We start from the raw sequence: 27,616 nt of genomic DNA on the forward strand, positions 1-27,616 counted from the left end.
GCCGGTCTAATGTCTCACTTTATGTTATCGTCAAGAAGCCCCTAGCCTGGTTATAAGAATAACGATAACCACCAAACGAGGGTCTAACTTGCGATCTGCACTTGATATTTAAATATATTTTAATATTTTAATTATTAAAAACCGCAACACCGTCAAAATTTTCGCACTCGTCCCAGACCTTTTTGGACGCCAAATTTCACCAAATTTCATCGTAAAGTGCAGGAATTGGAGTCTGGAGCTTGAAATCGAACGAAACAATAATTATTTGAACTCAAAATGTTGTATTGAAATTCCTTTGTTCGCTCAGTCTCTGCAGAGAAATTCTCAAAGTCCCTTGCCCTTTTGTTCTAAAGTTAATCACAACTACATTGTATCAGCCACCTTGAATAAAATCATTCCACTCTGACTGCTGGAAGTCTTCGTCATTTCTTAAGATTTCTTGTACCAGATTATCACGAAACGATTTACACAACTTCTGGAATTATATTAAAGGGCCTCATATCTTACTTGCTTTACTACTTCAATATACTAGACATGAGACTGAACTGTGGTATGTCCAACGCCATTGGGAAACTTCTTAAGCACCTAAGTGAACATAGAAGCTTCTACGTATCATTAAGGGGGGGGGGGGGGGTTGTTATCCCATTTAAAAAGGACAGTGCTCGTCGGAAGTTTTGAAAAGAGCCCCTAATAGTTACCAAGATCCTGTTTTGTAGGTGTGGCTTGAAATTTCTTTTTCACCCCTAAGATGCACCAGTTCTAAAACAACACATTATCTCCTGTCATATTTTTTTCAGCTCAATACCCTAAAAGGTAATGCAAAAGCTCTCACTGTGGACCTTTTGAAACTAAACAGCCCAAAACTGCTTTTTCAATCCCTAAAAGATATAACAAGCACTCCCATCCTTTTGATGTGGGCGTCCCCCTGGCCACATCGAAAATTGGACAGAAATATTGCGTGACATAAAGTAATACTGCGTTACAGACCTTTCGAAGCTATCATTTTATATGCTCAAATGAGCTGACGAAAGCGATCAGTCCGTTTAAAAGAGCATTTTGTGCCACTCGGTTTATCTTCCACATTTACACATTTATGATTCTGCAGCCGATGGCTAAGACTTGTTTCACAAAGTGGCACAATTTGCTAAAATCCAATTTGGAATAATTTTTTTTTGATATATTCTGGGTTTTTGGATCATCTCAGATTACATCTGTTGAGTGGAGTTTCCATTCCATGTGTTGTTATCATCATCTTCATCATCTCTGTTGTGAAGTCGATGAATTCCGCCTTGTTCCTTTACAGACGATCCACCCCCCCAAACTCTCCTACGTACAATGGAGCTGTCAAGAAACAATAAGAGCACTGATCAACATACAATCCGGGGGGAGAGCTCCTGACTTTGGAACTCTCACGTTTTATGAAAATTTATGTGCCTGGAAAGAACATATAGGAAATGACTAAAAAAGTGATATCTGAAAAAAGACCAAAGAGAATTCTCTGTAACCACTACGGATATGTATTCTGAAAACACTAGCATGAACAATTTGATGTGAAATTACCACAAATTACATTTCCTGCAAGGCCAAATAAGCATAAAAAAGAACCAGAATTGCAAGTCTGTTGAAAATTCAATCTTTACAAACAACTAAGGGGTTTACTACAACTACTATAGTACCTCTAAGAAGTACAAATAAACTTGAGCAACAGTACCACAACAACAAGTCTGGTACAATTTTAATGGAATTTTCTTGAGAATTTCTGCCAAGAATCCCTGTTGCTTTGATGAATAGGTCCCTCTCCTTGGACTTCCAGTCTTTCTCCCCACTGCCCCCTAGGCCTGGCTTCCAGTCTCCCCCTCTGCATACTCCCCCACGCTTCCAGTTACTTCCTTGTCTGTCCCCCTCACCTAAGCTTCCAAGTCCCTCCCACTCTGCCTTCTCACCCAGGCTTCCAGTTACTTCCTTGGCTGCCCCCCTCACCTAAGCTTCCAAGTCCCTCCCCCTCTGCCTGTTCACCCAGGCTTCTAGTTACTTCCCTGTCTGCACCCCTCACTTAGGCTTCCAGTCCTACCCCCCTCAACTAGGCTTCCAGTTTCTGCCCACTCTGCTCCTTCACCTGGGCTTCTAGTTTCTGCTCTTCTCTGGCCTTCACCTGGGCTTCCAGTCCCTCCCCCTCTGCCCCCTCAACCAAGCTTTTAGTCCCTTCCCTACCCTACCCCCTCTCTCTCACCAGGGTTTCCAGTTTGTTCTCACTCCTCACTCAGACTTCCAGTCCTTTCTTTCTTTGCACCCTCAGCCCCTTCCAAATCTTCTAGTCCAACCCCTCACCCAGACTTCAAGTGAATTGATTTGCTTAGGTGACACACCAAAAACCTCTAAGAATTGAAATGAAGACTTACTTTGGCTGCTGTGGTTGTGATGTGTTATCTGGTCTGCGCAGAGGAGGATTGTGAGCTCCTCTAGGTTGGTCAGGACTGCCAAACAGAAAAGCCTTCAGGAAATTAATCAGTGAAAACAGAGGAGAAAGGATCCACAAGAACAGTTCGGAAAATGACAAGCTTCCTGATGGTGAAATGGCTTTGTTGCTTTTCTGCAAAATTAAGATTTGAACTCCAGTTATTGGGCAAGAATTTCCTGAATTGGAAGTTTTCCAGCTATTTTAACCAGGATTTAATTGTTCCTTTGAAAAAGCCGCTTACACATGAAGTTTGTTCCCAAGTTTAAAAAGTTTTGACATTCCCTGAATAACTGATACATTTTGCAACAGTACTATTAACCAAGGGTACAGTATGGCACCCAGGCACCCAGGCCACAAAAAACGCAAACTTGTGTTTCTTACCTTGGAATAGCCGCAAGGACTTAGAATTTCATGCATAACTAGCTTCAGCATTCAGTTTACACATGTAGAGCTATCAACTGTGCAACGCTGTTTTCTCCTGAGTAATAACGAAAATGGAAGCTTCGTTCGTGGGCCCAGTTATTGGCCAGCGGGCCCAGTTCTCGGTCACAAAAGAGTGTACGCGATTCCTCAGAATAAACAACGCTTTATTACCATTTTTTGTTGTTAAATCGCTTATAAGACTTGTGTTTTGATATTTCGATCACAAATTATCCTTAATGAGCTTTGTTTCATGTTAGAAAAGGAAGCTTTTTGCACACCTAGTTTTTCTCTTACGTGCAGTCAAGTGAGGCTAAAAAAAATTGGTTATTTAAAATGGGGTTAAGTCAGAGCTGATAGTTTTCAGCATGCCACCCCATTACAGCTTTATTTTTACAACTGACTAGACACGAATACTCCACACAAAACTATGAGCGCCTTTAGTGTTGAAGGCGAGCAGGGTGGCCGAGAATAGGCAAATGCGCCAAAGTACTAAGGAAATATTGAGGAGTGAATTTAGGTCAAACAACTAAACACGCCAGGAAAAGTTTATATTTAACAGATAGCTTTATCACTCTACATCCTTTATGCCATGAATTGGCTCATTCGGGCTTTCTAGATGGACAAAATATAAACTTGAATTAAACCATGTAATTCGAGTAGCCGTAAACAAACACGTTTTCGGGGAAACCAAATTCACCTATCTTCGTGTCACCTCGACGTGCTCACAGAAAAACTCGGCAGGACGAAACAAAACTCGGCAGAACAGAAGAAAAGGAATCAAACTACCTTTGGAAACAATTGCTTTTTGTTCAGATTCATTTGTGGCACGAAAAATAAACGCTGAACGAAAAGTGGCCGAGAACTGGGCCCCACAATGTAGAGTAGTACTGGGAGAATATCAGGACAAGGTCTTGACATATTTGTGTGCAGCTAAGTCAGTACAAAAACCCCCCGCCAAGGTGGCTTGGTTGATAAATGATTTTTACATGACATGATGATTGATAAGAACTTTAGAAATTGACAAGTCATACTGAGACAGGACAGCAGGGATTTTATTGTTACAATTGAATCAATTTAGAAAAGCAAATTGCTTATGAAAAAGGGTTCTGACAGACATAATTTGAGAAAAAAGCACCCTACCTAAATGTTTTAGTCGCTAATTTTGAGCTATATGTAAATGCACAAATAGTGTAAAAAACGTCTAACTGAGTCCAATGAACTGGATTGGGTAAGTTTATTGTTATATTTCCTCTCAATTAAATAAAGCAATGTTAGTGATCAAGTTTTTGTCAAAACAAAACTTAACTCAGTGGATCCGTATCTCTAAACTCACCAAAGCAACAACTAGAGTCGAACTTGGTGCCAGACCCAAATCAGCCAAACTCTTCACCAGATCTTCATCAGAAAGCTCCCGTCGTGGATAAGTAGTGTACAGTGTTACTGAGCTGGTGTTGGGTCCAAGTTGCTGAGGACAGTTGAAAAGAACTTTGTTGATTAGGGTGGAATAATATTAGGTAAGAATGTGGTAAGAACAAAACAAAAAGAGGCACACAAGTTGTTATGGTGTAGGTGAGTGTGTCACTGATGTTCTTACCACCTTTGATGTCTTCTGTGATCTTTTATTGAACAGATGCACAACAACATGAAATCTACTTTTTTAATAATAGAAATGACACTAAAAAACCAAAAATACATACGTCTGTCCTCCAACAGATCATAAGCAAACACCAATCAAATGGAAGTCAGAATAATTTGACATATTATAGGATAATTCATGAAATAATAGACATTCCCTTGCCTTTTTTTTTTTTTTCGGATAGTCATCTTCTAGATGGTTATCTTCCTAAAAATCAAACTTGCTCATGGGTGACTACTGTACAATGTCCACTCTCAAATTGTGGGGAACAAAAGATGTCTCAGTTTAAGCAAAACAGAAAGTTCTGAATGGTGATAAAAATGAAACAGGACTTGTTTTTCTGTTCCTGATTACATATAAGCAAACTTATAAAGGGCAGCTAAGTCATTATATTAAGAGGAACCTCAACACTTTGGAAAATGGCTGACTGAAAACAAAATTCTCTTTACATGTACATAATTATAAGCCAACCACACGAAATGTATTGAAGGCAGTATGGAGCAGGTATGGAGAATTCTGATACAACACTTAAAGACAAAAATAGTGTACACATATTTAGCTTTGTGGTTATTGTTTGAAGAGAGCTTACTGTGATGATATACTGCCTGATGGTCTCCAATGGTGAATCCGCTGGAAATGTGTTTGTTACAGAACTACCATCTGGAAGACGAAACTGGAGGCGTGCAGAGGTGCTGGAACAGAGTAAAAGATACATACATGTTCTTTTTAAATCACTGTGTTATTTTGACTAAAAGGGGCAGTGTCCTGGCTGATTATTGAAAGTTTGCTTTTCTAATTAATTTGTGTGGGGAATCAAAATGGTGACAAGTGAAATTAAGAAATAATTTCACACATGTTTTGTCACAAGACAGTATACCATTTGTTTACCTTTTAAAATCATAGGTGAAAAATAATTACTCTCACAATCGAGGGTTTTTGACTTGTTTATTGTGTTGAAAAATTTTGTGCCAAATGTTGCCATGGCACTTTTGCAATATCACATGTGAAATCACAAATTAACTCTGAAGTTTTGTGCCAAAATTAAGAAGTAATTTGTCACCCATGATATTACCATAGTGATTATAACAATTATAATTATTGACAAATACCACTACTTGTGTGAAAGATAGTTAGTTATGGCAAGCACAATCTCAAATCTTTGCTTCCTTAAACTTGACCATGACAAGTTGATGTTGTTAATAGGTCACTTTCGACATATTAAAAATAAGCTTGATAGTGAGGCCTAGAGGACGCAAACAAAAGAAATGAATAAACATGTCATTCAATTTCCTTTGTTTGTGTCTTCTAGGCCTCACTGGCAAGCTGAATTTTAAAATATTGAAAACAGTCTAATGAAAGAACTCAGAATGCACTATTTTCAGTGAGAACAAAATAAAACAAGTACCGGTGCATAAAAAAGCGTAAGATTTTAAGCATTGAAGTACATGTAGATTGCAAATCATCAAATTTGATTTGGTGACCTGTGTAGCCTCTCAAGAAATCAAAAATGCAATTCTGCTGAAATTCTGAATCTCGTGGCATTTACCGTATAATTGTCTTTTTAAAAGTAGACTCAAAACACTTGACACTTTTAAATGTAGACTCAAAAAGCATCTTTTCTTGAGTGCTTACTACAGATGCTGATCTTTTATTATTTCATCATGGTTTTACTTTAATTTTTTAAATTTAGTCAATTTTAGATAATTTTAGTAAGCTTACCGGTAGTTAATTTTTAGCAGATATTTATATCTGTTAAGCGCTGTTGAACTATGGGGAAACAGCACTATATAAGTGTCTTATTGTCATTTAATATTATTATTTTTGGCTGATGATTTCACCATTTTTGGCATTTTTTTGTTGTAGTTGTTTGTTTGTATTACTAAAAACTTTATAGCAAGCTCCCAGACATAGGTATTAAAAAACACTGTCCCCTTAAACTCAGGAGTGGTAGATTTTTCTTCATATTCTTTTTGCCTATTAGAAAATCCTACGGTTGATCCAGAAGCACAATCTACAAATATGTTATACATACCAATCACTTCTACCCTGCTGTTCATGGCTTCCCATCATGGCACCTGAAGGTGCTGCTGCCGCAGCCTGAGCATACTGCCTCTCTTGCATCTCGTTTTGCCTCCTGGCCTCTCGCTCAGCTCTGTCCCTCACAATCTGTTGCCGAACAGCTTCTCTGTGGGCTTGTTCCTTGGCTCTGTCTTCCTTGATCTGGTTAACAATATCATGTGCTTGCCTCTCTTCACGGTCACGCTTGGCTTTACTGAGTTCTTGTCCTAAATGACGTCTATCAAATTCTTTTTTCTTGAGTTCCTAAGATGAAAATATACTCTTTAAAGAGGAACTCTCACATACATGTAATAAGCCCCTTTTTAATGAAGTCTTCCTTATAATGAGCAACATTCTTTAGCCTGGCCAAGTTCCAGTGAAATGTTTGGCCATAACAAAATCTGTGTTACACTCATCACATGCCACTACTTACACAATATACAATTGTATACATAAAAACAATGTCACCACACAACTGTAATTGCAAGCAGAACTGGTCAACAAAGATGAAAATCCTTTGATCCTAGAAATATTCCAATGTAAAAGACTTCACATTACCTGATTTTCATTCTCTTCTTTCTCATTTCTTTTTTGTTCAATAAGTTGCTTTGCTCTAAGCATAAAAATCATGAAAGGCAATCAGTGTGAGTCAATAAATTACCATAAAAGCTCTCTTACACTACTATTAAGCCCAAGGAAGGTTTATGTAATTTCAAAAGGAGCTTCTGAGACAGGGGTGGGGGGGGGGGACTACTAGAGAGAGAGAGAGAGAGAGAGAGAGAGAGAGAGAGAGAGAGAAAGGAGCTTGTTTCAAAATAGTGGAAATGGTAGACACTGTGTCAACAAATGAATACTACTCAAGCTCCAAAAAGAAGAAACTTCTGATTGGCTAACTTAATATAATTTTATCGCATTTTGTGTTGCTAGTTACTTACTAGTCAAAATCTGGTTTCACTCTGGGGATGGTGAGTCTTGTCAGAAAATCCCACTTTCAAAGTGAGAGGAGGAAGGGAAGACCTTAGCAAGGGGGAAAAGGTGAGTGTGGGTTTCAAAGAACTCTCACAACAACCTACTAAAAAAAATAAATGTTACCTTTCAACTCTCTCATTTAAGGACATGTGCTGTTCAATGCTAGCTGTAGGTTCCTGTGAAGTGGATAAAACTAAAAGCAATTAAGATGAGCTTGAGATGCAAGCTGATACATGAACATGTAAATATGTTCTTACATCTGATGGTCCTGGTCTGGCCATTGTGTCTCTACTTGAGAGTTCTTGTGTCTGGGTGGCTGCTGGCTGTTCTTGTGGTGGGCTACTGACTGATGTCTGCTGGGTGGAACTTAACGCAGCTTCACTGGTTTGTGGCAACATGCTGGCTGTAGCAGTTACTGTAACATTGTTTGTAGTTGACTTCGGGTGAGTCTGAAATGGAATCAGTGGTTCAAATATAAGGCAAGGGAAAACATGAAGCTGCCAAGCTAGATGACACTGGAAGTTTGCACTGTACATGCATTTGGTCTCTACACCTAATGGCCTAATGGTGTAATTCACTGGACTCCTGATTACACCATCTTAAGTCCTGGCTGGGGTCATTGTACTGTGCTATTGGGTAACACACTAACTTTAATCTCACAGTGATTTAATCCACATGCACTGCCATCAATGTAAGGAGTAGAAAATATTGGAACTGGCAAATTGTTAGCCAGAGAAATCTAACAAAATATTCCCATACAGCAGGAGCAGCTACAATACTTAATGTTTCTTCAGCAATCATGCTAAGGAACCTGAGAGAGGCCTGAGCAGCACCAAAAAAGCCCTTAGGTCTCAGAAACTTTGACTCAATCTATTTTGATTCAGTTGGTGAGGCCTCTATGATGAGTGGCAAGGTATTGTTTTTTCTGTGTTTTAATCTTTTGAAGAACCTGAAATCATCCAAGTTTAAAGTCTTACATACATACATACATACATGCTTTATTGGAACTCCCTTTAACAGGGCTTTTCAGTCACAATAAACTAACTATTAAAAAAATACTAGAAATTAAAAAAACTTATTTACAATAACAATTTAAATTAAAAATTCAATTATTTCTTATAAAACATATTTTTAACAAGAGTCTTCTTAAAACTATTAATTTCTTTCATATTCTTAATATTCTCAGCTAGCCCGTTCCATTCCCTTGGACTCCGATAGTGAAATGCCCTTTGTCCTGTTGACAGTCTACATTGGGGAACCACAAAACTATTACATCCCCTTGTGTTCCTATTGTGGACTGCTGAACGTTTAACAAAATATTTAACTACATAATCTGGAGCTAGACCATTTACACATTTGAATGCTAAAACTAGCTCATTAAATAAAACTTTCTCTGTAACATCTAACCATCTGAGAGATCTCCGACCCTGAGAGATATGGTCAAACTTCCTTAACCCTAATACAACTCTGGCTGCAAAGTTCTGCACCAACTGTAGTTTGTATAGATTACGTTTACCGGTAGATGTGTTCCCCCACACTGAGGAACAATAAAACAATTTACTGAAAACGAGGCTATTTATAAGTAATAAAAGTGTTTTCTTGTCTAAGAGATGTTTAATTCTTCTGATATGTACCAACTGGTTCATGCAACTAGAGACTGTCTTAGTCTCTGATTTTCAAACAAGGGTCTTGGCATCTCTGTGACATTCATTACCCCACTGGGTTTGCGAAAAAAAAAGGAGAAACTTCAAGAAGAACCATGTACAGTATGTGCATGTAACACTTTCTCTAGTCTAGTAACAATTATCGCTTTCTGTTCAAGTAAATCTTTACCTCTAAAGCCTTGTTTGACTTTACAAGAAACTCATCAACTGAAAGGCTCCCACCTACAACTTCCAGCGGCAAACCGTTCTCACCAATAAAGTATGTTGCTGGGATACAAACAATAGGGTCTAATTAAATGATTTAGCAAGTTAAGGACTACAACAACAACAATCTTTGACAATGTGGTAAGCTACTTGTGATTACTGGTACCTACATGTAGCTACAACTGTAGTATGGGTACATTCATGTAATATGCTAAAAAATTGTAAATTGTAAATTGTTCACTGATAAGGTCAATAAGTCAGAGCTTCTCGTGCTTCAATCAGTACAATGAGCTAAACAAACAAATGTCATTGTTTGAGATACATGTATGAAGTTACATGTGATAAGACCCTTTTTAACATTAATTTTATACAGTTTGTAGGTTTAGCCTCAAAGTTGCCACTGCTTGAAAAGGATACAAAGCTTGGAAAACTGTATGCAGTCATCACTAAAATAATTAGGAGAAAAAAGAGAACAGGAATTTACATGATTACAAATGTCATGTGTACATTCTTGCACATACTGTAAACTAATGATACACCCGCCAACATTTTGTAAGTCACACGCATGAGATCTTTATCCTGGGAGTTCCAGGATTTTTGAAAACAATCTGAAGATATTCGTTCAAAGGCAACTGAAGAACTTCAAGGATATTCCAAAGATGTACCTGCCAATTTTTCTTAAATCCAATGTGGGTGATTTTCATATCCACATTACCCAAATTTCAAAAAAAAAAAATTGTGAAGACTTCTGGACGTTACTGAAGACATTGCGATGCATTCTAAACGTTGCTGAAAATTCCCAAAGACGTTTCAATGAATTTCAAAGGTTGCCCAAAGTAGCAGTGTGATAAAGCACCAAATCTTGGCACCATCTTGCCGAGATTATGCATACATATAGCTTGATACCTACATGTAGGACTCAAACATAACATTTAGCACTTTTCACTAGACTATTTTGGGTAGAAATTGAATTCAATTTTTCATGTTAATGGTTACTGAACAAGTAGCTGGAATTGGAAATCATGTGTGGGAAACTGCCCTATATGTGTGTGATCAAGGTTTTCAATCTGCAGGTACGTGACATATGCATAATGTATGTGAATTGGCAGGTATTGCCAGTACTTTTTCTTTGACAATCAAGTTTACACAATTTTGAAAATGAGGTGGTTACCATTAACACTGTAATACATGTACATGTAACTCTAAGTTTTAATTTTTCAAACTGGTGATCCCACTCAAAACACAGTGGTTGATCTTAATTTGGCTAAAAAAAGAAGAACTCACAGAAGGAAGAAAAGCTGGCAGGGCAAGCACAACAAAACTGCCCCCCCCCCCCCCCCCCCTCCCCTTAACTCAAGGTCTGGATCTGCTTCTAAAGACATACCTTAAAAAAATTTCCATCGGTATTAACAGCACAGTGCAGTAATGGTGAAGCCTTGTATGTAACGACAAGCAGTTGAATTCTACACTATATAATTAGTATAGGTAATCATACGGTTTCGAGTTCAATTTGGAATTAATTTGCACGAGTGAGTTTTTCAAAAAGCTGAAATTGTACGAGCCGCTTCGGCGAGTGTAATTTCAGCTTTTTGAAAAACTCACAAGTGCAAATTATCTCCAAATTGAACGAGAAAAACCGTATGATTACTTATTAATAATATAAACATGAAAAAATTCACGCGGAGGAAGTGCCGGAAGATCTTTCTTGAAGCCATTTTTTCTCATTTGAGAAAACTCTTTTCAAAGTTTCAGCACAAACTTTTTGTCATCATTTTATGTGATATCATTTTCTTAGAAAAGTTCCTATTTTCTTTCAGTCAATCATAATCCAGAATTTTGATGTGTAATTTGCACTTGTGTTACACTTTTTGCACTGATGTTACACTTTTTGCACTGGTGTTACACTTGAACTGCACTGCTCTTAGCCAATCAGAATCGAGTAATTTTTTCATGTGTATTATTATATAAGAAAAAAATCCTTCTTTCCCCACTGACCTCTTGTGATCCAGTTTAATTGCCACACATTTTTCTCTTGATAGCGTCTCTGAAATCTGAATTTGATGGCTGTCAGTTTTTCTCACAGCTAAGAAATAGCATTTTGCTTTATTGTATATGAATGACTGGGATTTCAGTTACATGTTATACAAATGTACCTTTGGATCTGCCCATGTTGCATTCATTTTCTGTGTGTCCTCATTATCTCCTGTAACAGGGTTTATTTGTTTCAGGAAAAAAATCAAATTAATGGAAGGTTGCAACAACTAGATATTACAAAATAATAATATATAGTTAAATAATATTTAAAGTGTCCACATCCCTTTCCCCCACTCTCCTAGGAGACACAGTGACCTACTAGTTAGTGCAATAGATCTGAGATTAAGTGTGCTGCATTCAAGCCCTAGTCAGGAACATTGTGTTGCGTTCTTGGGCAAGACACTTTGCTTCCACCGTGTCTCTCTCCACCCAGGTCTACAAATGGGTAGTGGTAAATTCAATGCTGGGAGTAACCCTAGCATGGACTTCATGTGTAGCATTCCACCCCGGGGGATAGGGGAGAGTAGAGATACTCCTGCAATGTACTCGCTTCATGCTATGGAAATCAAAGAGGGGTGTGGGCCTGATGGGCTCAAATGCCCCCTTTGCCATCTCAATACTGTCTACATGTACATGTGGATGAAAATGTGACCAGCTGGTCTAGAATCATTGGGAAATATCACTCAGATGTTCCCCAGCTTTAGCTGGGCATATTCAGTCATGTGATATAATTAGACCAATCGCATGGAAGCAAAAATATTTGATGGATTAAAAGTATAGGTGATCCTATGAATGCGGGTGCAATTAAGGACTTATACTACGAGTGATATTTGATAATTCTCTCAAAATTACATGAGCCTAAAGGTGAATGCAAGTTGACAGAATTTCCAGATATCATGAGCAGTGTAAATCCTTAATTACTTGAACTTTCATTCAATTACTCAATTTTATTATATGACTGAGAAAATTACGAACGTATGCGTGTTAAATTGCACTGCAGTGCAGATTAAGAATTAACGATAAACTGGCCTGCTCTTATAATTAACCATTCTTAATGAAGTAATAATTATCTCCTCAAATTATTATGTATTATAAGTAAATTGAAATTCACCATAAGCACACCTAAAACATGTGGATCACGGCTTCAGTTCAACAATACGTCTGTAAATAATATTACACAATACAAGCCTATGGCTAACGGTCTTAAGATATTATTCAAAAGGTAAACGAGGGAAGCCGTTCTTAAAAAACTATAAGGTTAAGCTTAAGCGCATGTGTATGATAAATAAAGAGTTAAACTTATAAAAACAACAAAACCCGGAAGGATCCAAAATGACTTCATTTAAATTAGCTGGGCAGAGGAAGTATCTTGACTACCGAGGTAACGATTAACGATAAAATAAAATCGCAATTAGAATGTTAATAGATTGAATCGTGCAGGCAAATAAGCGAAAAAACTTGAATGATGAATGAATTGTGCAACGAAATGCAATGACGTTACACTCTGACATAATATACCTTCAATATAGACGATGAATACCAGTCCCTTCCGCTTTGACTCACCAATGGCTTCAGGAATACTTCCTGTAAACCACTGCATGTTATTTTAAAGCAGTTTTGCTTCGTCAATACACAATCAATCCGAGAAAATTGCAATTTCCAAGCACACTGTACGTGTTAGTCAAGAAATGATGAAGAAATTGACTTGGTAACCGAGCCATCCAATTTTGACATGGGTGGGGTGATAGCTTTAACCAAATTATAGTAATAAATTTTGACTTTTTCTTTCCGTATCCACGATATTATTTATTTCTAAGAAATCAATAATCATTTAAAAGGATAAATTAATTAAAGCTTGCACAAATGTGTCGACAGCTTTCGAAAACGCGTGGAAAGCCCATGACTTTCCCTACCCCTCTCTGCTGAGTAGAGAAGATTCCACCTAGCGGAAAATCAAAATGGCGGCTGCCTTGACGAGAAAGTCTTGTGTGCTTGCTGCGAACTTTCCCGTCCTTGCTACGCGGTGTTGTTGTCCAAGTGCGTCACTAACGTTTTCCAGAATACAGGTCAGATGTAAGGGGCACAGTCAATGGCAAAATAGAAAGTTCAAGAAGGCTCACAATGACTTTGCCCGCAGCAAGGAGTTTGGGAAACTTTCCATGGAAATTATCACAGCCGTTCGTGGTAAGGCACAGTTTTATAAATACGCTGTGTCTCTATGTCCGGCAGCCGGACAGGTTTTTCAAAATACTCCGTGTCCGGCAGTCAAAATTAAGTTTTTAAAAATTTCATTTAGTAATGTCAAATCCTTGTTTATATGGCTGAATACAGTATGGGGTCCAGTTCTCGGCCACAAAAAACGTAAACTTGTATTTCTCACCTTGGAATAGCCGTAAGGAGTTAAAATTTCACGCATAACTAGCTTCAGCATTCAGTTTACACATGTAGAGCTATCGACTGCTCAACGCTGTTTTCTCCCGAGTAATAACGAAAATGGAGGCTTCGTTCGTGGGCCCAGTTATCGGCCAGCGGGCCCAGTTCTCGGCCACAAAAGAGTGCATGCGATTCTTCAGAATGAACAACGCTTTGTTACCATTTTTTGTTGTTAAATCAATTATAAGGCTTGTGTTTTGATATTTCGATCACAAATTATCCTTAAAGAGCTTTGTTTCATTTTAGAAAAGGAAGTTTTTTGCACACCTAGTTTTTCTCTTAAGTGCAGTCAAGCGAGGCTAAAAAGAGTTGGGTATTTAAAACAGGGTTAAGTCAGAGCTCATAGTTTTCAGCATGCTACCCCATTACAGCTTTATTTTTGCAACTGACTTGACACGAATACTCCACACAAAACTATGAGCGCTTTTAGTGTCGAAGGCGAGCAGGGTGGCCGAGAACAGGCAAATTTGCCAAAGTACTAAGGAAATATTGAGGAGTGAATTTAGGTCAAAGAACTAAACACGCCTGGAAAAGTTTATATTTAACAGATAGCTTTATCACTCTACATTCTTTATGCCAAGAATTGGCTCATTTGGGCTTTCTAGATGGACAAAATATAAACTTGAATTAAACCATGTAATTCGAGTAGCCGTAAACAAACATGTTTTCAGGGAAACCAAATTCACCTACCTTTGCATAACCTCGATGTGCTCACAGGAAAACTCGGCAGGATGAAACAAAACTCGGCAGAACGGAAGACAAGGAATCAAGCTACCTTTGGAAACAATTGCTTTTTATTCAGATTCATTTGTGACGCAAAAATAAACGCTGAACAAAAAGTGGCCGAGAACTGGGCCCGGCCGAGAACTGGGCCCCACACTGTACTAATTTTGGTGAGCCCGGCACCCGGTATATTGGGATTTATAATGTAGACTATTATAAAGTGACCGGCAATCAAAACATTTGAATAGCAATCCGGTTAGCCTAAGAAGTACTCTGGTGAGCCTAAAAAGCAGTCCGGTTATGCATCAGTCAATTCCAGCAGTGCCCATCCCCGCCCCTGGCAACCGCGGGGCATTTGCTCATGTTGTCAGTCCGGGGGGTGGGACATTCGCAATTTTATCGCAGCCTGGGGGTTGGGCATTTGTGTACCCTGGGGCAACCCTCGGGCATTTGGCACACGTGTTTTCGAAAGTGCCATGGATGAGTTCATTGGGAAAGACGAGGCGTTTGTCAAACAATGGCTTGTCCGTCAGGGACTAGAGAAACTTGTAGATGTTTTTAAAGGTATGTTTTCTCAATTTTAGATATTTCTTAATTACTTGTAAGCATATAAATGTAAGCAACAAGGTGAACTATATTTTGTTTATCACAGAACAATCACTGACGTAAACACGACTATTTTGCATTTTGCATTCAAAACTAGTCTTCAACTAATGTGATCTTCAAGACAGATCTTGAAAACTGTTAAAAACAAAATATAAATAAATAAATATAATCAAAATCAACTAACACCTACTGTTGTCCCTGAAGTCTTACTGTTGCATTAAAAGACTGAACAGTTGAACGTTTTATTCACTGATCTGGGTTCGATTCCTCTTGGGGTCAGATCACCTGTCATAAAGTTCTTTTTACATAGTTTTACTTTAGTCTCACTGGCAGACACAGAGTATTCTAAAAAACCTGTCCGTTTGCCGGAAATAGACACAGCATCATAAATAAAATATAATTGCACATATAGTTAATTGAATAATGCACAATTATAAGTAAAATGGTGAATTACATGTTTATAACACTGAGGTGGCAGAGCCACAAAAAAGCCTATGCACCGGTTATTTCCCGGGCTTTCCAGTTGAAGGAAATATTGATGATCGTAAAAGTGATCGCTTCATCGAGATCCATCGATAAAATTTGGTAATTGGTATCGATTGGCATTGGTCAATCAATAGTCACACATTAGCTGCTCATCCATACCTGCCAACCACCAGAGTACAAAAACCTGGAGGTGATCCGAAATCCATGCTGGCCATCTTCGCTTTGACTGATGTAAACAGCGTGCGAAAACCACACCGATTTTGTACCATGTATTGTGCAATTTGATTGGTTGATTTCTGACCAATTAGGATACTCGTTAAATATATATCAATTTGATCGCTCTGTTTTACGTTTTCAGATCGAGAGTGGCTCAAATAAGGGCAACAAATATTATTCTCTTCTTGTTTTATTTTCCTTTTTGAAATCTTGAAAATAACAAAATTAATGAAAAAAAAATTAAAAAGAGCTACGGTAGGTGGTTCCCGGGAGATTTGGTGCTCTGACTGGGAGACTGGGAGATTTGATGAAATACTTGGGAACTCCCAGGAAAACCGGAAGAGTTAGCAGGTCTGCTCATTGATTGCTATTGTTTTGGAAAACGTGACAATGGGCCATTTACAGTTGTGTGCTCAGTGACCAGGCCCATTAATGACAGCGAAGCTGGAGGTGACCTTATTTTGATACAGACCTCTCTGCTTTTGTCATGTAAATGCACCTAGTTAGCATTACACAACAAAAGCAGTGAGGTCTGTATGAAAACAAGGTCACTTCCAGCCTTGCTGCCATTCAGAGGCAAGGTCACTAAGCAGACAACTGTAAAATGATTGATACGAATTAGGCCATCGATTGCTATAATGGCATTTCCAATTTGGAAATTGATGACAATCAATAGAAAGTCACACAAATCCTCTTCATTGATTGGTCATTGAATAATCAATCAATTAACTGATATTGACAGGTATTGATTGGTATCGATTGCCATCAATCATCAATTGCATCAATTGGACACCTGGGTCATTTGCAACCCCCAGATCTTGTCCCCTCTCCCTCCAGCAAGATTAAATGGGAACGCATACACAGTGTGTATTTGATATCTGAGTGTATTATAAAGGATTAAAGCTGTCTGCTGGTTAATATATACTACATAATTTTTATATTTTTTTGAATTTAGAATCAGGGGCAGATGTTCAGTTCAACCCTCGTTTGGACAGACTGATTGAAAGAGCTAAATCAATAAGTATGCCTAAACAAAGTGTTGAGAATGCCATTAAAACAGGAGCAGGGGTAAGATTGTATGATTTGCTTTTACTGTTAGCTGTTGATCTTTCCAACTGTCTACACATCTTTCAGTCTGTCTTTCTGTGTGCCAGACTGTCTACCCATCTTTCAATCTGAGACTGAAAAAACTGTCTGCACATCTTTCATTTTGTCTTACTGTATGCCAGACTGTCTGCCCATCTGTTAGTCTGTTTGACTGTATGCCCAACTGTCTACCCATCTTTCAGTCTGTCAGACTGTATGCCCATCTTTCAGTCTGTCTGACTATATGCTTGACTGTCTGCCCATCTTTCAGTCTGTCTGACTCTATGCCAGACTGTCTGCCAGACTGTCTGCCCATCTGTTAGTCTGTTTGACTGTATGCCCGACCGTCTACCCATCTTTCAGTCTGTCAGACTGTATGCCCATCTTTCAGTCTGTCTGACTGTATGCCTGACTGTACGCCCGACTGTCTACCCATCCTACAGTCTGTCAGACTTATGCCGGACTGTCTGCCCATCGTCATCATTTCTTTTTGTGAAAAGAAATGATGAAACAAAGTTTACGTGTACTTTGCTGAGGCCATGAGGGTACATCATAATTATCTGGATTTATGATATAAGATTATGTTTGATAGCATGGCTTCTCTAGCTATGTTATGAAAAAAATTAGACACCTGTTATTTTTAGGTGCATTCAGTTAGTAGATTCAGATGGCCTTTTTTTCTTCCTGTCTTCCATCAGTCCTTCCTTTATTTGTTCATCAGACAAAGGACCAACCTTATGAAACCATTGTGCTTGAGGTCAAAGGGCCAGGTGGCTGTGGCTTGCTTGTCCAACTACTGACAGCTAACAAGATTAAAACAAAGAGTGAACTGAATACTATTCTGCGGAAAAATGGGTGAGTACTTCTCTGGGATTGTGAGAGGCGTGGTGGCCTCATGATTAGTATGCTCATCTCCAGATCGAGCAGTCCGGGTTCTAGGCCTGGCCGGGGACATTGTTATGTTCTTGGGAGAGGCATGAAGTTTGAAGAAGACTTCAAAGAAGACTTTGAAGCTGTTTAATGTACATCCTTGTGTACATTCTACCGGGGAGGGGGGCAGAGGGTGAGGATTAAGGGCTAAGAGGTAGGAAGTTAGGGTTGAGGGGTGTTGCCATTATCATTATTGAGAGTGTATCACAACCCTTGTTTGTTTGGCACTATTTTCAGGGGCTTGCTTAATGATGGTGGATCAGTCATGTTTCATTATCAACAGAAAGGTATTGGCAGTAATTTGATTATTTATGACAACAACTCTATCCCCTCTGTCCTCTTCTGCAAAATAATGGAGATACACAGTATAGGTCAGCTAGATAAGCCAGTTACATGTGGATGTTGATGACACATGTGTTTTATTTAATTATTTTTTAAATTGAGAACAAGAATAACAAATAAGTTTGATTTTGTAATAAATACTAGCAGTGACATTTCGACCTCTCTGATGTCATTTTCAAGTGCAAGTGAATTGAAAATGACACTTGAACATACTCTGGCACTTGCAAATGACCTTGTAGAGGTCAAAGCAGTGTAAATTTTTATTGTTAGTTTTTATTACAATTAAATCGATTTCTAAGAAATTACTCAGTTAAAAATAATATATTTGAGCTCTGAAATACATGTCTTTGAGTAACAAGCCATTGACATCATTAAAAAACAACAACCTCACTAACAGTAAATTAATTTGTCATTGTTATAAAACACAGGAATGATAACTGTAGAGGACTTTCTCTTTATGGAGGATAAACACAAGTTGTCAGACTATCCTGATGAGGGGAGTGTTGACAAGGTAGGGTCATTTTTTTTCTCATGTCAAAGCAAACTTAGTGAGTGTAAAAATTAATAATTATCAACAGTACTCTTTCCGACTCTAGTGGCTCATCAGGTTGGGAGTAAAATTTCTTGATGCCTATTCAGCATGGGTATTATAATGTTACAGTGCTTCCTCTGGATGGATGCTAGTCAATACTTAGCTCTTATTAACCGAGCAGGAGGTCTGTATGGGAGAATCTTGACCGAGGTCGTGAGTACAGACCGAACACAGTGAGGTCTGTACATACGACTGAGGTCAAGATTCTCCCATACAGACCGACTTAGCTCGGTTAATAAGATGTTTATTATATGGCAAAGAAGAGAACTTTAATTCGTTTAATGTAGTTGGTTTGCTGACATTTTGCTTGCAAACGAAAATGAGCTTAACTTAAACCTGCCGAAATTTGCTCGTCCTCTTTACTTTTTTTCTTTTTGTGATCAGGCTTTTTGGCACTTCCATAAATGATTGAGAAGAAAATAAAAGAAAACAGTGAAAATTTTTGTATGTTAGTTTGCTACTTTTTCAATGCAAAATGAAACCGGTCTAGATGCCAGTCTAGATGGGAAAATCTAGACCGTGGTCAATATCGATTTCAGCCAATCAAATTCGTGAATTCAGTAGTTCCCAGTCCTTGTGAGACACAGCCATATAATAAAGTACATTATGATAAAGTTTCCATATAACACGCGCTTTGATTGGCTGAAACAGCGTGCTTTATCAGAGAACAGAGCACGGGTTGATGACAGTAAGCTGACTTCCAAATTTTTGCTTCGGAATTTTGACAAATTTGGCCCAAATTAAACATCCCCTGTGATTCAGACAAACGCAATGGAAACGAGCTCTATGTCTACAGTAAATATGGCTCACGGAGACCATTGCTAGCAACAGTAGTGTGAAAACTGTACTAAAATGACAAGTTTGCTGGATTCCCGCCGACAAAACCCGTAGCGAAATAAACAAATTCTCAAACTAACCAATACTTCGATAAAGGGCATTATATTTGTTAGGAAGGCGGAAATTATACTTAAGAAATAAAACTACGACAGAAAACAACAATTGAGCTGTCTCTGCTTATGATGAGAAGCTTTATTTTCGTAAAAATGCTCAATTGCTTAAAACAACACTTACATGCAGTGTAGTAACGCTCGCTCGTTCTCTGGTCTTCTCAGCGAAGTGAATTGACGTGCGGTCAGCTCAAAGCTTGCTCTAGATATTCTCCTCTGTGGTCGGAGTAGAACCAGTGGGAGCAGTTTAGTCTGTCTAACTTTTATGCTAGTTCAGGCAATCTTCCTGCAAGCCGAAAGCTTAAATAACTGTAGCTCCTTTCAAATTCAACTCAGCATTTTGCATTTTTATCTGCAAGCTTTGAGCTCCTGGTTCAGTAATTTCCATTGGAAAAGTGCACAGTTTCATGAGCCACAATACGGCCGGATTCCTACGGACTACAAACCTTTGCCTGCCTTTAGATTCTTATTTGAAAATTAACTAAAAAGCCAACTTTGAAGGCATCGTTCTTCTCTCAAAAGCCGCTCGAAACCACTCGAAACTGAAAGCTTAGCTGAAGTCCAGTTTGTAATTGACAGCTGTCGCTTCGTTAGCCAATCAAATTATTTGAACAATTCTAACGAGGAATGTGATTGGCTTATTTTAGCGTGCTTTATCAGAGAACAGAGCACGGCTGACACCACTTTTACTCGTTTGGAAAATAAAGTTTGGTTTGAAAATTCAGCCGAATACGCGGGGAAATTATCGGATTCTTTATCATAAAACAAATAAAGAAGCGTCGACTGCGCTCTGTTCTGTTGTAAAGCACTTAGGAAGCGGTAGAGCACTCAAGAAGTGGGGAAAAACACTCGACTTCATCTCGTGTTTTCCCCTACACTTCTTTCGTGCTCTATCGCTTCCTGCGTGCTTTACAACAGAACAGAGCACAGTCGAGGCTTCTTTATTTGTTAAATACAATACTATATTCAGACATGTCAAGTTTAAGAACTGTACAAGCCTGTTCTAAATACGGAACTATGTGTATTCCTAAAATACAAAGATTTAGTAATTTGTAATATACAAGTTATAAAATCTAGAACATTAAAAATTTACTATCATCTGATTCACACATAATAAACTATTAACTAAACGTTGACACTAAGAATTAAATATATACAGTGAAATTTAAAATCCTAACAGAATAACGGTAGAATAAAATGAGAATAAAATTAAAAGTCTGACTAATGTTCTTAGTTTATTCTTAAAATAGGCAACATTGATGGCCTGTTTCACATTTGAAGGCAAACTATTTCAGAGCTTCGTACATATTTAATTAAATGACTTCTTCATAAAGTTGAGGTTAAATTTAGGTACACATAAATTAACGCCATTACCTCTAAGATTATATCTGACACTAAAAAAGTCCTTGATGTACTTAGGACCGTTGTTATTAAGACATTTATACAACAGGATAAGAGATTGCTGTTTTCTCCTGTGCTCTAGCGTTTCCATGTTAATAGTACATAACAGATCCTCCTATAAAATAGATTTGTAGTAACCCAGCAGGGACCTGAGAATGTAATAATTAGCATCTTCTAGTGGATTCACTTCTTCCCTCCCCACTACCAGAAGGAGGGGAATACAGCAAGATAAAAGATTTATAAAGCCTTAACATTACATTGCTAGGCACAAAATGCCCAATTCATAATTCGCCTGAGAGTGCCACTTTTGGCGTACACCTTATCAAGCTGTCCAAAATTCATGTACTAGGTTACTCCAAACCCTCCCAAAGAATTATTTCTGGCAGGGTGAACCAAAACTTCTTCGAAGTAGACACACTAAGTAGACACACTAAGTAGACACACTAAGTAGACACACAATGATAAAATCCAAGACTCGCTGAGATGCATAGACCTTAGCTTGAAAATCCAAGACTGAGACTGAAGCGATTTTAGATTGCAAAACAGAAAGGAATACACAAAAGCAAGACTTCATGACTCCTCACAAAAGATTTCAAGATTGGATCTAAAGTTTCCAAGACCCATGATTTTGTAGGTACCATTCACCATTCACCAAACCTCCAAGAGAAGTGAACAGTACATGTACATGTATGAGACTTAAAAACACAGCTTCCATTGTAAGTCAGTTGAACACCACATAATCCCATCCTTTAGACAGTGGCCATGGATTTAAAGTTCTTTGTATGGTAACCATTATGCCATCATATAGGCATTTTACATTCAATGAAAAATTCCATTGAAATTCCAATTACAGCTTACATTGTAAGAAATTCAGTGCCACATAATCCTTCCCTTTAGACACGAGTGGCCATAGATTTAAAGTTCTTTGTATGTTAACCATTATGCTCTCATGGGTGTGTTCCATTCAATGAAAAATTCCAGTTTGAATTTCTGGAAATTTCAAGTGGCAAATGGAACAACAGTTTGCGGAATTTCTGGAAAAGAGTGAAACCTTTCCAGGTGTAAGTTGTACCAAATTTTTTTGATATTTTGTACTGGCCCAATTTCCATTTCACTTGACTTTCCTTGACTCAGAATTTCCAGTTGAATGGTTCACGTTTTGAAAATTCAATAATTTTTTTCCAAGATTTTGATCATCCCCATCTCAAAATTTTCAGAATTTTTTTTTGAACGGAAAGCGCCCCATGTTTGTGTGTCCACAGCATTTAAGACCAGGCCAGATGTCCCATAACATCGGTTTCTGTAGCATGTACCACATAGTAATCTTTGCATGTTTCTCTACCAGGGTCTGGTGGAAAAAGCAACAAGTAATATTTCTGTTTTTAAGTGAATTTTCAGTTTGCACAACTAGGGGTGGCAAGTGGTGATTGGAAAATTTAGGGTCTTGAAGGCTTTTGATCTAATCTGTACTCTTAGAATCCTTTGTAATGAAACATGAAGTTTTGTTAAATTGTGACTGTTACTTTCTGTCGCACAGTATAGAACTGCTTAATGATGATGATGATCATCATCATCATTATCATTATCATCATCTGTCTTTGTTGCACCACAAGGCACATGAGGCTTCACAACAGTATGTATGATACACTGAAAGTAGTTAGTGGCATTACAATGGTCAAAACAGATCTCTTTCTTTGCAGGCAGAAGAAATGGGAATTGAATGTGGAGCAGAGAATGTATTCTTCTGTGAATCTGAAAATGGAACAAAGAGCATAAAGGTAAATTTATTGATCGTGATTGTAGATGTACATTTTAATTTTCCATGGAGCAATTACCTTTGAAGGCTCAGTTGACTTTATGGTTTACAATGATGTTTACAACGATTTTCCCTGAAAGAAACAGACCCCCTTAATTAGTAGCTGCATGGTCTGAGATCCACTTTCCTGCAGAGTTAACATGTTTGTAGTTTATTTCTGGCAGTGGTCTCTGCACAGTAGTACACTCTGCTAGCTTTGGGCAAAAATAAAGTAACTTTAATTAATGACTAGGTAGCCACATTAAATCTATCTATTTAAAATTATTTTCCCAAACTGAGAGATACTATTAACACCCAAAATGTGTGTGTTCAAGTGCAATGAGACCAATCATTACATGTACATTTTTTTGTGAAATATCAAATTTTTAAACCACTCTTTTTCTTGAAATTCTGTCTTGTTTTCAGTTCCTATGTGCAGTTAAAGATTCAAAACAAGTCTACAATGATCTATCGGAGAAGTTTCCTGACAGAGATATTTCATTAGAACTGGAGTATGTTCCTCGTACACTTGTTTCTTTGTCCGAAGAACGAACACAACAAGCAGAAAAGCTTGTAGATAGACTTGAAGATCATGTGGATGTAGTGAGGGTTTATGACAATATAAAAAGGCTCCCTAATGCAACTTGCAAGCTGTTTGGGTCAGCTATCACTTCCTGATCTACAGAATAAAAACAGATGAAATTTGTGGGCACTTTAAGCTGAGCTCTCTGGCATCAAGTTCAGTGTGAAAAAATAATGAATAGTGTAATGTATGCTGGCAAATGGAAGTCTCACAGTCAATGGAATAAGCAGAAACCATTCAAGAATTTTTCTTGATTGGAAGATCAAAGTAATCTAAACTTTTAGATCAGTATGGAATAGACGGTGTGATATGTTTATTGGTTGGATAATCCAAATAAAGTAAACAAAATGCCAGCAATCAATAGGCCATTTCTAAGTTGCCCATTTTTCTTATGTGTAAAAACAAGTCATCATGCGAAACCATTCATATGGAAAAGAGTTCCACCTATAGGTTCATTTTCATACAAATCAAACTCATTTTCATATGAAAGATTTTGCTCAAAGGCTTGTTTTGAAACAGAGGCACAAGGTAACTTGGAAATGGCTTATTCTAAATCGAAATGCGAAAAATTTGCTGCTGTGGCCTACACTGTATGCTCTCCAAAATACACAGAACCTGGCTTAGCCATTTCACATTGTTGTTTTACAGAGGATGGCTGCAAAATGTACAAAGATTTATAATGCACATGCCTAGCTGTGTTCTGCTCATTAAACCTTTTGTTTGGTGACGTTTCCATTGCCATTGCTGTCACGGTTTGCTTAAAAGTTCCCTATGGTCATTCTAATGGTGAATGCCTTCAAGTCCCGGGCGTAAGGCATCTTTCTGATGTGGCTTAAACCGAAACTTAAAAACTTGGTGAATGCAAATTAGTTTGCATGTTTTTACGCCCACTACCTGGTGTTACCAAAACAAAGGTTCATACAGTAGGAACTTTTCTAGCCTGTGAATGCAGACATATTTCCGGCTGTCCCTTGTCTCCGCCGAAAATAACGTCTGCGGACCAGAGCCAGGAAACGATTTCTGTGACATAGGAATTTTAAGTCAATCACAGTTTAGCTCAAGTAGCCCCAGAACTACTGTGTGACGTATTCGCTGCGAGGAGCACTCAAGTTTTATTCTATCATGGAACCTGATTGGCCAAAGAGAAACAAGTCATTACATCACAGAAATCGTTTCCTGGCTTGGGTTCGCAGACAATATTTTGGCAGAGACAAGGGTGATCTTAGGAAAATAGTGCTAATGCATGAATACATCAGATGGTCACATTTCACTGCCAAGCTAAATTTTCACCAAATTTTCTCAAACCTCTGGCATGTTTGTGTTGTTTTCACAAGGTATTCCTTTCATCTTTTCTGCTAAAGTTTGGGAATTTGTTCATGATAAAATTTACAATTTGCATTTTCAAAGGGGGCCTTGGTGGTGAAATTTCCTTGTCTGATGTTATCATCCATTTAGAGCTAGAAGGAAAAAACACTCGTGATAATTACTGTTCAGTGATTATCACAAGCGATTATCTGGGTGCAGAGGTGTTCTTTTTCATTCACGATGCCATTGTGACTTGGTATTGCGGCTTTGCCGCTCACAGATCAAGCAACTGGTATATGAGCCCAGGGGCAACTTTGAAGTTTTCAACAAGTTGAATCTTATTGGCTGGAAGTACTTTAGCAACTAAACAATAACATTGTATTTTATTTTTTCTTTTAGAACTATAGTAGCTTGCACTTAAGGCTGATGTGGGGGAATCTTTTCAAATGCAAATGACACAAAGGGTCATTCCCTGGCATTGGCCTCCTTCCCATGCTAGTACCAGTCCAATACTAAGAATATTAATAAATTATGGTTTACAATGCTGGAAAGCTTTCTTTGCCACAGTAGATTGTGATTCACCATATTTTAAATTACACTTTTCAAGTATGAAACTCCTAACACGCCATGTTCAACATACCACCTTACAATTTATTGCTATTGTGTGGTCTGATTTAAACACTGATTCTTCGTTTGCATCTGTCATCTGACCAAACTTACCCTTCATTAGAGTTTTTGGTTGACACTACCTTCACACCTCCAAAGTTATCCTTAACTTCCCAAGTATGCACATTAAGGTCTGTGAACACACTGATCATTCACAGTCCACAGACTGTTTACGTGAAAAGGGATGTACATGTAGCTAAAGATAAATCAATCAAGGTCAATTGAGTGATAAACCAATCAACCAATAGCGCTCATTTCTACACTGTGATTTATGTAAGAGCACCAACTAGTCAGCTGATGTGGTCATGACAACAAGAAATTAAAGCTCTTTACTCTTAAGCTGCATTACATGTGCATACAGAATGCCCACCACATACAGCAATGTCATGCTCTTTGCATATTTTTTAAACATATTCAGTCCTGCACTATTTGTTGAACTCGAAAGGGGAGTGAATACCACTTGCATGCCATTTTTTTATATACTTGGAGGTGCAGGTGCTACTTTCTACTGAATAATAACATCATAATTATCATCTGCGGCCTTAAGCATGGCTTACAGAAACAGCAACTGTCCCTATATGCCAAAATGTACCAAAATTACGCAATAAGTGAACACGTTGCAGACCCTTAGCTATATCCATCATGACAATGTTTTGTCCATGTAAAGAAATACTAGAATAGTACTTGAGACCTAAAATGCTTTTGGAGTTTGTTTGCTTTGACTGAGACATCGACTGTTCTTTTTGCTTGGTGCATGTTTTGCAATCTCACATCTTTAACCTTCTGTCGTAACGCACTTCCTATAGTTCCATGCCAACCAAGAGCTTTGTAATCTGCCATGATACTTTGGATCACCTTACTGTGATGACTTCTTTCAGGGGGGAGATTTTGCTTGTAGATATGGCGCATGTTGCGATGGCCAATTTTGGCGCCCGATGGAAGGCATAGTTCTAATGTTTGCTCATTCACTGTTAGAGTGTTTTCCTTTCCTTGGATTTCATCACTACTGTTTTCTTCATCTGGATTATAATCCGGATAACTACTGCTGAAATCATAGAAGTCGGCAAATTCCAAAACAGCATCGCCTTCATAGTTGATTTTCATGTGGCCTTTGTCTACCATGTGATTCTGAACAGCTTCTGTTGAGAAAAAGTTCTTTCCTTTGTCATTACAGTAAAGGCACATGTTACCAACTCCAACTTTTTCGCACAGATATGTCACAAGCCCTTTCATATCAACCACAAACTCCAAGTCTGGAATGAAAAAGCTGTGCGACCTCGTCATGTGCTTCATGCTTTCTTCCAAGCTGATGCTGCGGTGTGGACAGAACAGACAATCTGTTACTTCCAGTGTGTCTTCCTCAATCTCATCATCATCATCGTCGCCGTCGTCAGACTGGGCATCATCAACCTTATTATCATCAACCTTATCATGTAATGATGACTCAGCAATTTCAGATTTAGTGTTTTGTGACCCAGTTTCTTCGCTTTCCATGGTCAAGCCCTTGGTAATCAGGCTTCCTTCTTTTTTTACTTTAGCCGCCTCCAGTTCTTTGTGCTTTTTAGAACTTATATGATTATCATAAGCGTTCTCTGAGGAGAACGTCTTGTTACAGAGTTTACAGTGCATTGTTTTTGTTTTGCTCTGCTGTTGTGCTTCAACTTCGGCTCTTTGCTCAAGCACTTTTTGCTGAAAGACTTCAGCAGTTACAGGAGGCATTTCAGCAACCTTTCTCTTGAGGTTATAACGATGCCAATCCGTTTTGTAGTGACGACGTTGAATGTCGCTATCAGCGAAGGACACGCGACACGTTATACAAGTGAACAACGGCATTTTACAAAGATATTTGTGATCTGGAGGCGAAGCCGCTATTCTTTTAAGATTTTCTCAGAAAGGTTGATACTTCCTAGAAGCGAGCTATGCCTTCGACAGCTTTAGGTACGTTAAGAGACGGCAAAAGTGACCGTAACTTCTTACGAAACTCCCAAACGTGGTGCAATGATTGAGCAAAGCCCCAATGCTTGCTGGGTAATGTCACCCAAAATATGAGCCTGTCAGC

The 27,616-nt window shown here is 38.3% G+C and overlaps 3 protein-coding genes across 5 annotated transcripts; 1 reads left to right on the top strand and 2 right to left on the bottom strand.

The window, feature by feature from the left end:
* On the bottom strand, positions 1-14,645 carry LOC110067074 (UBX domain-containing protein 4-like). Of its 3 annotated transcripts, none has more exons than XM_089285895.1 (13): positions 14,570-14,645; positions 11,566-11,615; positions 11,408-11,463; positions 9,830-9,858; positions 9,378-9,496; positions 7,802-7,993; positions 7,668-7,720; positions 7,134-7,188; positions 6,550-6,839; positions 5,107-5,209; positions 4,215-4,346; positions 2,400-2,590; positions 1-1,341 (listed from the first exon to the last, which is right to left on the bottom strand). In XM_089285895.1, exons 2-13 carry the CDS (start codon positions 11,590-11,592, stop codon positions 1,206-1,208), a joined length of 1,383 nt encoding a protein of 460 aa, XP_089142021.1. In that variant the 5' UTR covers positions 11,593-11,615; positions 14,570-14,645; the 3' UTR covers positions 1-1,205. The 3 variants fall into 3 exon arrangements, with proteins under 3 accessions (XP_089142021.1, XP_089142020.1, XP_089142019.1); XM_089285894.1 differs by lacking the exon at positions 14,570-14,645 and adding an exon at positions 13,827-14,007; XM_089285893.1 differs by lacking the exon at positions 14,570-14,645 and adding an exon at positions 12,965-13,174.
* LOC110067058 (uncharacterized) lies at positions 13,381-25,442 on the top strand. The gene is made up of 7 exons (XM_020774336.2): positions 13,381-13,630; positions 16,866-16,978; positions 17,718-17,851; positions 18,164-18,213; positions 18,697-18,779; positions 22,909-22,986; positions 23,430-25,442. Exons 1-7 carry the CDS (start codon positions 13,405-13,407, stop codon positions 23,679-23,681), a joined length of 936 nt encoding a protein of 311 aa, XP_020629995.2. The 5' UTR covers positions 13,381-13,404; the 3' UTR covers positions 23,682-25,442.
* Positions 25,244-27,584, bottom strand: LOC110067056 (cytoplasmic 60S subunit biogenesis factor ZNF622-like). Its single transcript, XM_020774333.2, has one exon. The coding sequence runs from the start codon at positions 27,388-27,390 to the stop codon at positions 26,230-26,232; it is 1,161 nt and encodes a 386-aa protein (XP_020629992.2). The 5' UTR covers positions 27,391-27,584; the 3' UTR covers positions 25,244-26,229.
* Between the last annotated feature and the right edge of the window lie 32 nt (positions 27,585-27,616).

This window comes from Orbicella faveolata, unplaced genomic scaffold, assembly GCF_042242905.1.
Source record: "Orbicella faveolata isolate gen_17 unplaced genomic scaffold, um_ofav_v1 contig_13, whole genome shotgun sequence".
Classification (NCBI taxonomy): Eukaryota; Metazoa; Cnidaria; class Anthozoa; order Scleractinia; family Merulinidae; genus Orbicella; species Orbicella faveolata.

What these genes read in the sequence shown, in the direction of transcription:
- LOC110067058 (XM_020774336.2), top strand. Translation starts at nt 13,405, where the DNA reads ATGGCGGCTGCCTTGACGAGAAAGTCTTGTGTGCTTGCTGCGAACTTT. An exon ending in GTTTCATTATCAACAGAAAG is followed by an intron (nt 18,214 to 18,696) that starts GTATTGGCAGTA and finishes TATAAAACACAG; the next exon opens with GAATGATAACTGTAGAGGAC. An exon ending in ATGAGGGGAGTGTTGACAAG is followed by an intron (nt 18,780 to 22,908) that starts GTAGGGTCATTT and finishes CTTTCTTTGCAG; the next exon opens with GCAGAAGAAATGGGAATTGA.
- LOC110067074 (XM_089285893.1), bottom strand. Translation starts at nt 13,046, where the DNA reads ATGCAGTGGTTTACAGGAAGTATTCCTGAAGCCATTGGTGAGTCAAAG. An exon ending in TCAGGCAGTATATCATCACA is followed by an intron (nt 4,347 to 5,106) that starts GTAAGCTCTCTT and finishes AACTGTCCTCAG; the next exon opens with CAACTTGGACCCAACACCAG. An exon ending in TCACAACCACAGCAGCCAAA is followed by an intron (nt 1,342 to 2,399) that starts GTAAGTCTTCAT and finishes GTTTCTTGACAG; the next exon opens with CTCCATTGTACGTAGGAGAG.
- LOC110067056 (XM_020774333.2), bottom strand. Translation starts at nt 27,390, where the DNA reads ATGCCGTTGTTCACTTGTATAACGTGTCGCGTGTCCTTCGCTGATAGC.